The sequence below is a fragment of the Silurus aristotelis genome, assembly GCF_946808225.1.
Source record: "Silurus aristotelis genome assembly, chromosome: 13".
In the NCBI taxonomy this organism is placed as follows: domain Eukaryota; kingdom Metazoa; phylum Chordata; class Actinopteri; order Siluriformes; family Siluridae; genus Silurus; species Silurus aristotelis.
Genome location: NC_139586.1, coordinates 14,873,015 through 14,885,287, shown reverse-complemented (window position 1 = coordinate 14,885,287; position 12,273 = coordinate 14,873,015). Strand labels below are relative to the sequence as shown.

The 12,273-nt window shown below is 38.3% G+C and overlaps 1 protein-coding gene across 1 annotated transcript in view; it reads right to left on the bottom strand.

Annotated features, from left to right (window-relative positions):
- Window positions 1-268: 268 nt before the first annotated feature.
- The window catches only part of eml6 (EMAP like 6), a 53,617-nt gene continuing 41,612 nt past the window's right edge, over window positions 269-12,273 (bottom strand). Inside the window, exons 31-42 of the mRNA XM_083558694.1 lie at window positions 11,478-11,576; window positions 10,591-10,764; window positions 8,854-9,062; window positions 8,412-8,569; window positions 8,076-8,190; window positions 6,880-7,068; window positions 6,634-6,806; window positions 2,902-3,064; window positions 1,842-1,942; window positions 1,365-1,518; window positions 1,096-1,196; window positions 269-487 (exon numbers count right to left, since the gene is read on the bottom strand). Coding sequence (XP_083414820.1) covers window positions 463-487; window positions 1,096-1,196; window positions 1,365-1,518; window positions 1,842-1,942; window positions 2,902-3,064; window positions 6,634-6,806; window positions 6,880-7,068; window positions 8,076-8,190; window positions 8,412-8,569; window positions 8,854-9,062; window positions 10,591-10,764; window positions 11,478-11,576 — 1,661 coding nt within the window. The 3' untranslated portion in view covers window positions 269-462. The remainder of the gene's footprint in view (window positions 488-1,095; window positions 1,197-1,364; window positions 1,519-1,841; window positions 1,943-2,901; window positions 3,065-6,633; window positions 6,807-6,879; window positions 7,069-8,075; window positions 8,191-8,411; window positions 8,570-8,853; window positions 9,063-10,590; window positions 10,765-11,477; window positions 11,577-12,273) is intronic.

Here is a 12,273-nt window from a genome sequence, read left to right as displayed (position 1 = left end):
CCATTCAAAGCCCTAAAATCAAACAAGTTCCATATAGCACCAGATATGCATCATTAAATCATGTGGGTGAAACTCAGCAACAGTGTGTTTAAGGCACTCGATGTCAAAAACAAAATAAATAAATAAATAAATAAATAAATAAATAAATAAATAAATAAATAAATACATTTATCTAGTAAATATTGGCATGATTATGTTTTAACTCTATGTTTATGAAAGTATAAGAGCATGTAAAGATTGCACTTTATTTATATAGAGTAGATTCTTCTTCTTCTTTTTTTTAACACAGAATGATGACAAACATGATCGTGTTATTTCTTCAGTACTATCAACTAAAGTTCAATTCAAGTTCATAATCTTCATTGATTAGATGCAGCATTAGAAGGTGTGCAGCATTTATTTACTAGAGGTATGGAGGAGAGGCTCCAGAAACGTTTCCCCTCTGCTGTCGGTCAGATCTTATCACAGACATCGCCATACAAACACACTGAGAAAGAGAGACACCATATTTAAAGGAAACAAATATACATAAATGATCTGTTAATATAACTGAGCAGTTAAGAGTGAAAGACCTGGGATGCACTGGGATGAATTAAGTGTGATCTGATCTATCAAGCAGTGGCAGCTTTGGTAGTGCTGTGATTTTAACATACAACCTTCTAAACAAAAGTTCAAAATCTCAACCACTAATCTACAACTTCCCACGTTGCACTATAACTAGAATAATTAAAATACAAAACACAACAACTTACTAATCATTACCACAAAGTTGTATAACACCATACTATGATCCATTTATAGTTACATTTGTTGCTGTGGAACATTCATGAAACAAATAACTACTTTTTTAATTTTTCAATTTCAAGTATCTGTAATTTATCAGTGTATTTTCAATATTTATTCTACATTTTAAAGACTAATATTTATTTAGTAATATTTTTGATTGAGTGCATTTCAGAGAAACATGCCGGATCCTATAGATCAGAGTAGAGTTTGGAGTTTTTATAATTTAGTTTGTTTGGACACTAAATATGTAAATGCTGTAAAATAGGTTTTGGAGAATTAAAACATTTTATATGAATACATGGTCCTCACCTGCAGTCATTGCCTCCAACACTTATTACATATTTGTCATCGTAGGAGAAGCGAATGTTGGTCACGTGAGCTGAGTGGCCAAAGTAGCGTTTATGTTTGGCCTGACAATAAAAGACAGAAAGCAAATCACTATAGTTTTTGCTGTTTACATTACATTCTTATTTATTATTTTGGATTTGAAACATATAACTAAATAAACATTATCAAATATAAATGTATATATGTGCTTATTGTAATTATTGTAGGTTTGTATCTGTAATTGTACTCACAAATTTCTCTGAGCAGGGGAAGTCAAAGAGCTTGACGAGGCCAAAGTCGTCTCCGGTGACCACGTTAAGTCCAGCATGAGATACACAGACACAGTTCACGTCAGCCTTGTCAGCATTTCGTGGCCAAACACCCAACACCTCATCACCGAGCACACTGCGACATTAGCACGGGAAAGATCAAACAGCAATTTAGTCAAATGCCTTTAAATGTATAGAAACATAAGCAGGCGTTATTTCATGCTCGTGTTCAGTTGCAATAAACATTCAGATCAATATGTCATACGTTAAACCTCTGCTCCAAAAGCAAGTAATAAGTGCAAAAGTTTGTATCTCCCATTGTTTTTAGATAGAAAAAAAGGAACAAATATAGCTTTATTTTACAGTTCAGGCCCATCATTCATTCCTTAGTGAGGAGGAATATTTTCTATCCACCATATGCCATATACACACATACACAGTATGTCTGGAGTGTGTTACCTGGTCCAGGTGGCCCAGGTGATTCTGTCAGCAACACAATCGGTCACTATCTTCCCACTGGGGACCTCATGAACCTGACGCTTATAGCTTCCTGTAGACACCTGGAGAGATACAATACCACATTTCACAACATGTCTTCACTATATAGCAATTAATTTTTTTGTTCTTGTTTCATTTCATTTAGAATGTTAAATTACTTTTAGTATACAGTACACCAATCTCTCTGTGCTGCTGTAACATGAGCATTTCCCTTTTGGATAAATAAAGCTATGTTTGACATAAAGCTATGTTTGACCCACCCAGCTAAGGGGGAATAGGGTAAACTCAGGGTCATGCATCACTGGGAATGTAAAAATTTCCCAATGCCAGGGCAAAATATTTATTGTTTTGTCTTTCAGGGAGCTGATATTTCTTTGTTCAGCTGCTGAAAGTTGTTCAAGTTTCTGTATGCAATACCAGACAACTAAAGATCGCTATAAACTGTGAAGAAAAATGCTATTAAACAGAGCACGTTTCTAACATTGCTGTAGTTGTGCAGGTTTTCACCTTCAAACGTAATGGAATGAGGAAAGAAAACATAATGTGAAAACTATGAGAGATGTTGACATGTGGTCGATTGTAGCAGCAAAATAAAATGTGAAGTATTTAAACAGCTTGAGCTACCACATGCCTTAGCTTGCCCCATAATGACCCCATACTATAAATAAAAAAATGAGAGAACAGCAATGTTTTACACACTTATTATCCTCAAAATCCTGCGAAATATTGGGGAAAAAAAGCCTCTAAAGATTTAGGTAGGCAAATAATTTTGACATTTTGCAAATTACACAATCAGTTGTTGACCACTGATTCACATTCAATTATAGAGGATCATTAACTAACCCTAAATAAATCTTTCCTTTCCTCACTGCGAAAGAGCTCACAGAATTGCGTGCCAAAATTTGCGCAAAGAAAAAATAAAAACATTAAAATAACAATTATGGTAAGAATTATACTATAATAATAATATGGTTAGAATAATATTATAAAGATGCATTAAGTGAATTATGTTGTCACGGACCGCTGTGAACTTGCTGTCAGCGGAGAAGTCGAGCTGAATGACGAAGCCGGGGATGTCTTTGCAGTAACCGATGCGATTGAGGGCAGGGCCAAGGGTTAGGTCATAGAAATCAACAGTGCTTTCCACAGAGCCCACAGCCAAGAGGCGGTTATCAGGGCTGAATCTGTGAACACACACACACACACACACACACACACACACACACACACACACACACACACACAGAGTATAGTAAGTTGGATAAATGATTTGAAACTGGAGATTTTATTCCTCTTCCTTTTGTACTGCTCTAGTCTGCCTATTCTAAAATATACATACTAATAATGACATACTTTAATTCAACTAAAAACTTTAGTTTCCTTCAGCAGCATCTCTTTCTTCTTCTTCTTCTTTCGGCTGCTCCCATTAGGGGTCGCCACAGCGGATCATCCGTCTCCATACCACCCTGTCCTCTATATCTGCCTCTTTTACACCAACTACCTGCATGTCTTCCCTCACCAAATCCATGAACCTCCTCCTTGGCCTTCCTCTTTTCCTCCTACCTGGTGGCTCCATCTTCAGCATTTTTCTACCAATATAATTCATGTCCCTCCTCTGCACATGTCCAAACCATCTCAATCTCGCCTCCCTCACCTTGTCACCAAAACATCCTACATGGGCTGTCCCTCTAATAAACTAATTTCTAATCTTGTCCATTCTCGTCACTCCCAACAAAAACCTCAACATCTTCAGCTCTGCTACCTCCAGCTCCACCTCCTGTCTTTTACTCAATGCCACTGTCTCTAATCCATACAACATCGCAGGTCTCACCACAGTCCTATAAACTTTCCCTTTCATTCTTGCAGATACTCTTCTATCACAAATCACTCCTGTCACTCTTTTCCACCCACTCCACCCTGCCTGCACTCTTTTCTTTACTTCTCTAACACACTCTCCATTACTTTGCACTGTTGACCCCAGGTACCTGAACTCCTCCACCTTCTCCACCTCTTCTCCCTGCAACCGCATCACTCCACTGCCCTCCCTCTCATTCACACACATGTACTCTGTCTTACTCCTACTGACTTTCATTCCCCTTCTCTCCAGCGCATATCTCCACCTCTCCAGGCTCTTCTCAACCTGCTCTCTACTCTCACCACAAATCACAATATCATCTGCAAACATCATAGTCCAGGGAGACTCCTGTCTGACCTCGTCCGTCAACCTGTCCATCACCACTGCAAACAGGAAAGGGCTCAGGGCCGATCCTTGATGCAGTCCAACCTTCACCCTGAACCAGTCTGTCGTACCTACTGCACACTTCACTGCCGTCACACTGTCCTCATACATGTCCTGCACCACCCTCACATACTTCTCTGACACACCTGTATTCCTCATACAATACCACAACTCCTCTCTCGGCACCCTGTCGTACGCTTTCTCTAAATCCACAAATACACAATGCAGCTCCTTCTGTCCTTCTCTATACTTCTCCATCAACATCCTCAAAGCAAATAAGGCATCTGTGGTGCTCTTCCTCGGCATGAAACCATACTGTTGCTCACAGATGGTCACCTCTTCACTCAGCCTGGCTTCCACTACTCTTTCCCATAACTTCATGGTGTGACTGATCAACTTAATTCCCCTGTAGTTACTGCAGGTCTGCACATCTCCCTTATGCTTAAAGATCGGTACCAGCACACTCCTTCTCCATTCCTCAGGCATCCTCTCCCCTTCCAGAATCCTGTTAAACAATCTGGTTAAAAACTCCACTGCCATCTCTCCTAAACATCTCCACGCTTCTACCGGTATGTCATCTGGTCCAACCGACTTTCCATTCTTCATCCTCTTAATCTCTGCTCTCACTTCCTCCTTACTAATCCTATCTACATCCTGCTTCACCAACTCCACATCCTCCAACCTTCTCTCTCTCTGATTTTCCTCATTCATCAGCTGCTCAAAATACTCCCTCCATCTTCTCAACACACTCTCCTCACTAGTCAACACATTTCCCTCTCCATCCTTTATTGCTCTAACTTGCAGTACATCCTTCCCAGCTCTGTCCCTCTGCTTGGCCAATCGGTATAAATCCTTTTCTCCTTCCTTAGTGTCCAACCTCTTATACAGTTCCTCATATGCCTTTTCCTTGGCTTTCGCCACATCCCTTTTAACCTGCTGCCGCATCTCCTTGTACTCCTGCCTACTTTTCTCATCACTCTGTCGATCCCACTTCTGTTTTGCCAACCTCTTTCCCCTAATGCTCTCCTGCACTTCCTCATTCCACCACCACGTCTCCTTGTCTTGCTTTCTATTTCCAGATGTCACACCAAGTACTTTTCTAGCTGCCTCCCTCATCACTCCTGCAGTAGTTGCCCAATCATCCGGCACCTCTTCACCACCACCAAGCCCCTGTCTGACCTCTTCCCTGAACCTCACACTACACTCTTCCTCCTTCAGTTTCCACCATCTTATTCTTCTTTCAAACCTTACTTTCCTCCTCTTCTTCTTCACCTCCAAAACCATCCTACAGACCACCATCCGATGCTGTCTAGCTACACTGTCCCCCGCCAACACCTTACAGTCTCCAATCTCCTTCAGGTTGCATCTCCTACACAGAAGATAATCCACCTGTGTGCACCTTCCTCCACTCTTATACGTCACCCTATGATCCTCCTTCTTCTTAAAATAAGTGTTCACCACTGCCATTTCCATCCTTTTAGCAAAATCTACCACCATCTGCCCTTCCACATTCCTCTCCTTAAAACCATACCTACCCATCACCTCCTCATCACCTCTGTTCCCTTCACCTACATGCCCATTAAAGTCTGCCCCAATCACCAATCGTTCTTTTCTAGGTACACCATCTACCACTTCATCTAATTCACTCCAGAATCTTTCTTTCTCCTCCATCTCACAGCCAACTTGTGGAGCATAGGCACTGATGACATTTATCATCATCCCTTCAACTTCCACCTTCACGATCATCACCCTATCAGAAACTCTCTTCACCTCCACTACACTCTTACTGTACTCTTCCTTCAGAATCACCCCTACACCATTTCTCTTTCCATCCACACCATGATAAAACAGTTTAAACCCACCTCCAATGTTCCTGGCCTTACTCCCTTTCCACTTGGTCTCCTGAACACACAGCATATCTACCTTTCTCCCCTCCATCATATCAGCTATCTCTCTCCCTTTACCCGTCATAGTACCAACATTTAAAGTACCAACCCGAACCTCTACTCTCCTACACTGCTCCTTTTCCTGCCGTCTCTGTAGACGTCTTCCTCCTCTCCTTCTCCTCCTTCGGCCAACAGTAGCCCAATTTCCACCGGTACCCTGTCGGCTAACGATACCTGTGGCGGTCGTTGTTAACCCGGGCCTCGACCGATCCGGTATGAAATTCTCATTTGTGATCCGCATATTTGATTTGGCACATGTTTTACGCTGGATGCCCTTCCTAACGCAACCCTCCCCATTTACCCGGGCTTGGGACCGGCACTAAGAGTACACTGGCTTGTGCCCCCCTAATGGCTGGGTTTTCAGCAGCATCTCTTTAACTTTCTTAAAGTTAATAAAAACGCAGGTCATGTTAATAATAATAATTTTTAAAAAAAGCCCAAAAAAGGTGAACCTTTTTCTTTTTTTTTTTTTTTTTACACAAAGCTCTAGGCACTCCTTGCATAAACATGTACATATTTTGCTTTTTATGTGGTGTGTGTTTGTGTGTGTGTGCGTGCGTGTCCTAACCGTATGTCCTGAATGGAAACATTGCGGTCTCTTTTCTTGCCCCACACAGTGAGTGAGTTGACGAGCAGGACAATAAACTCTCCATTCTCCATGCCGATGGACACCATTTCCCCGTTAGCACTAAATGCTGTGCACTTGGCCGGGTGACCCAGGCTCACCTTGTTCAGAAGTTTCTTGGAAAAAATAAAGGATATCAGACGAGTTTACATTAAAAAACAGTCCCATGGGTTCCCTGAGCTGTATTACCTTGTCTGCTAAATCCCAGATGCGGATGGATCCATCGTCGCTGGCTGAGATGAAGAGATCTTTGCAGGGGTGTGTGGCCAGACCCCAGATGCGCCCCTGTGTGTGTCCGTTTATTAGTGTGTTGGATGCAGCGTTCTTCTCTCCCACCTCTATGATCTCACCATCTTTTGTTCCCACCAAGATTTTCCCCTTTAAAAAAATCAAGATAAAATCAACTCAATCTCTAAAGGAAATATTTAAATAACTGGTTAAGATAAAGAAAAATGTATTTAAAAATATTACACACTTATCTAAAAAAATCCAAAATAAACAGTGCCTTTGGGTAATAATAATATAAATGATGTCCAATGCAGTGCAATGTAACTTTAGACGTTTTAGTTAAAGATAAAAAAAAAACATAGCAATAAATGTGAAAAACTGTAAAAAATAAAATTAAAAATAGGCATTTGAGCATGTGAGATCATGTAATAATAGATTATAGATTATAGACGATAGATTGCACAAAAAATAAAAGTGATAAAACTGATCTAAGACCACTATGGTAAGAACTCACCTCAGTTCAGCTCCATTCTCATGCCCATTAATATTTTTTTTTGAGGTTTTGCTATACATTTTGTTATTGTTTGCACAAAAGTCGTAAAAGTGCAAAAAGCCACAGGCACAAGTCAAAATTGCCATCTTAAAATAATGATCATGAGGTACCTAGAAATTTTAGTATTCACCACATTTGTGTTACTGTAATTGAATAAGTTAATGTGTCAAATGTATTATATGAAAAAAAACATACTATACAATCATAAATATAATAAAAGTTCTCACTCTTAAAACTTGAGTATTATTATTTAAATGGGAGAAACATGCTTCTGCAAATTTAATACCTGTTTTTCATTTGCATTCATTTTTTACACACTGTGGTTCTCGACATGCTGCAGGTTGTAAATCAATATTAATTTTATGCCACCTTCAAGTAGAAATGCCACAAAAAGCATATTTATTATGGAAAACAAGGACAAAATGTTATAATCTGGCCATATGAAAGAGACCCTTCTACTGAGGCCTGTTTTTACCTGTTAAATATTAACTAAATCACCACCTTAAGGTTTTTTTGAGTGAAATGAAATGTGTTGTATCTGAAACCGTTTTTTCCTTCCAATTTTTCCCCAAGTGTGCACCCCCACTTTTTCGTTTTCTCTAACCTTTCCCCTGCAAACAGATCTGACGCTTTCCACAGGGAGACCTGTTTCCAGCTGAAATGCCCGACATCTCTTCATCTCCTGATCCCACAACTTTACAGCTCCACCCTCTTTAGTTCTGCAGAACACATACATATTACTCGTTACATGTCAAACACACATCTCCCAAAATTTTTTACATTTTTATTTATTAAAAAAAAAGTTCCTTTTAAGTCTGTCTATAAATATAATTTAAAAATTCAAAAACAGCATTGAAAAGAAATGCACTCCTCCACTTTTCCAATCTCACTGAAAGTTTGTATCTTAATCATCTTATAAAACACACACAGTTGTACTCACGGTCTCTCTTTGCCCCCTGTGACTATAAGCCCGTCTCTGAGGGTGGTGTACATGGTGAAGACGGGTCCAGTATGAGCTTTGGCCACTACACGCACCAAGAAGTGATCCCTCCAGACATATACATCGCCATTTATGGCGCCAGTAAAAGTCAGGTTATTCTACATCACCCCGAGACACACACACACACACACACACACACACACACACACACACACACACACACGTTAATAATTTAAAAAATAGAGAGTGCTTGTGTCTAACATATGAGCAAAAACTGACAAGCTGCCTTCTTAATGTAACTGAAGCTACTAATATGGCATAGTATTATAGTCTCCAGTTTCAGAGCTTTATAAGAATCCTAACTAAAACTTTAACTGAATGTTTTTTAAGCAAATAAGCAGATCAGGGACTACATGTGTCAGAGTTGTTGTGTGTCACTCACAGCACCAAAAGCCACAGACAGCATAGTCTGCATCCTGGCCTCCTCCACTGCTCCAATCACACCCTTCTTATATAGCAGCGAGCCTCCAACCAGCGTCCAGAACTTGATGTGTTTTATCCCAACAGACACAAACTGTGTGTCCGAATCTGGCCTAAACTCCACCACAAAGACACGGTCAGAGTGTCCGGCCTTACTGCTTACTTTAGTTCCTGCAGGATCAGTGGAAAACATGAAAAAATTCATCAGCAACCACACATGAGTAATGAGTAACCGTATGGCAGTGTTGTGATTTAGAGACTTTACTGAGATACTATATAGAGTTTCTGAGTGTTGAACCTCAATGGTCTCGTCACCGCAGGTTGAATTATATATTAACTTCATCAACTTTCATGATTTTTAAATATTTAAAAGATGTCTACAAAAATACATTTCCCTCTTTGATATGATCACAGCTGTTAAAACATGAAATGTCTGCAAAAGAGTTTATTGATTATTGATTATATGCACTGAAAAAAAAAATTATTCTTGAAATCAAAACCGAAATTTGGACACAGGATACACTGATTTTTTACAGAATTATAATTTATAATAATAATGACCACTTTTATTATTCATAATAAAAACTGACGTGGGCAATGGTGAAAAATAATTAATGGTTAAAAAGAACTACAATATGCCTTACATAAAAGTATACATTGTATATAATAGCCTTACATTTTAAAATATATAAAAGGTCTACTATTATGACTACAATCATAGCATAAATATTACTGTATGTAGGAACATACAGCATTTTTAATTAAAAGTTCAGTACTATGAATATTATTTGCAAAAATATTTCACAGGCCAGTTTTTTAATTAAGATTTTTTTTTTTTGTCATGGACTAAAAACCAAAACTGCTGTGTTTAACAGTTTGCCAGGTGGGAATTTAGGAATATTTTGTCTATAATAATTCTGACTGATATTCTTGCTGATATATATATATATATATATATATATATATATATATATATATATATATATATATATATATATATATACACATATATACACACACACACATACATACAGGTAGTCCCCAAGTTACGATGGCTCGACTTGTGATTTTTTTTTATCTAACGATGACGATAGCATCAAAATATACAACAAAATGTAAAATATTTAATGTTCATTTAAAGTTCAGACACTGAAACAGAGCGCACAATGTACTCCGCCCCCTGCACTCATGAACAGGTGCCCACTGCCACAAACATATATACTGCAAAGTTTATACAGTATGTTTTGCTAAATCATGTACTTTAATTTGTTAAATTATGAGCAAATTACTCTTAAACGTATGTATGTTTATTATTAGTGAAACCAAACTCAACATAAAGCATGAATACAAAATATTCCTATGCATGTTTTAAACTAATCATGGTGTTTACATAAAATGATTACATAAATCATCAGGACACAAAATAGAACTTTTGCTATGTTTCCACACGGACGGTTTTAATTGCCAAATGTGCGCATCACAGCGGATTTTGTTGCATGATTTGAGACTTGGCGCATCAGTAAAACAAATGTTTAGTAATTAGAAATAATTTTTCTGTGGTTTATTTTTATTTTTTTTTTATATCTGAGTAAAGAAAGGATAAATTAACCTGCAAGATAGCCAATACAATATTCTGTTGCAAAAAATTTATTTTACTATAATGCCCTTTTTTTTCTTTCAGACACTAACACACACAGACCTTCCTGCCAGCGCCAGACAGTGATGGTATGCTCTGGATCCACTCCTAGAGACAGCAGCAGCTTGCCGGTGGCACTGAAGTTGACATAGCCGACTCCTTTAGCATGTGAGCAGCGGAGCACTGATAAGGTCTGTTTACTCATAGCATCCCACACGTGAATGGAGGGGGCTAGGCCTACACACACAAGCATAAACATGGGGAAAAAAAAAAATTCTCACAATAACACAAAATGTTTCATTTCTTATTTAATCCTAACTAAAGTCCCTTTGAAGTTTATAAGGGTTCTTTGGAGGTATCTGAATCAGGAAAACAAGCTGTAAAAACAATGTTAAAGTTACTTTGAAATGGATATAAGTCAGTAATTGAGTTATAGCAAAAAAATTAAAATAGAAAAACAATGAATCAATGCACCGAGCTAAAAGGTAAAAAATATAAACAACCTGATGTGAACAGCTGGAAGACACACAACATTTGCTATGTTAAAAAGACTCCATAAAGAGATCTTTGTTTTGTTCAAAAGAAGCCTATGAACACAGATATTGCAGAAAAGCAATGGGCACACACAAGAAACACAACAGCATACAAAGTAACTTTTTTTCAGATGAAAGACAGCAGGCTGTGGTGCATTATAGGAGCTGCAGATCCAGTGCCTTACCTGGCAGATCAGCAATCTCGCCTAAGTGATGAGGTGTAGGTGAGCGAATGAGAATGCGGCCAAAGAAAACAAAAAGCAATGAGAAGGCACTTCAGGAGATGAGGCAAAATTAGCAAAAGTATAAAAGCCAACTTGTGCACACTTTAACTAGAGCGCATGATAATGACGCAATCAAGAGGTGTACATCCAGAAGTGAGTTTTCGATATAAGTCTCTATAAAAAGAAAACCTACCAATCTGGCCCGTGGCAATGACATTTTGATATTTGGGGTGTTGATTGACGGTGAGGCATAGGATATCATCTGTGTGCTCAAGGTAAAAACTCTGAGTACCTGTTGAAGAGCCAGGGAGAATAAAAAAATGTGGTATGAGCAAGACTTAGAAAGCTAATAATGTAGTTTTATTTAGGCTACCGTGTACTCAGGCTGTCATGTAGTTTAGTGCTTGGTGTAAAGTGTGTATTGTGGGCAGGGGCCTTTATTCTTAACCACAACAGTCCTGCATCTCGGCACATTATTAGTATTTATACAACAACTATTTAGGAGTGCTAACAAGCGCCCTATATTACAAACACTTAGACCTACAATCCTTAGCAATCCTACAACCCCAATCACAAAATAATTGTGCACAGTATAAATGTAAATAAAAACCAGAACAGAATGATTTGCAAATCTTAAACCCATATCTTACTCACAATAGAACATGGTAAACATACGGAATGTTTAAACTGAAGAGATATCCCATTTTAAGAAAAGAAATAAGGTAATTTTGATTTTGATTCAAATCAAACAGTTGGAGAAACAATTAGCAAATAATTAGGTTAATTGACAAAAGGTCAGTAAGATGACTGGGTGTAAATAGTGTATCTTAGAGAGGCAGAGTCTCTCAAAATGATAGATGGGCAAAGCTTTACTAATCTGTAAAAGACAAAACAGCTGAATATCTCATCATTTACAATACATATCATCAGAATTTTTAAAGAATATAGAGAAATCTCAGAAGAAAATCAATATGATCTGTCCTCAGGTG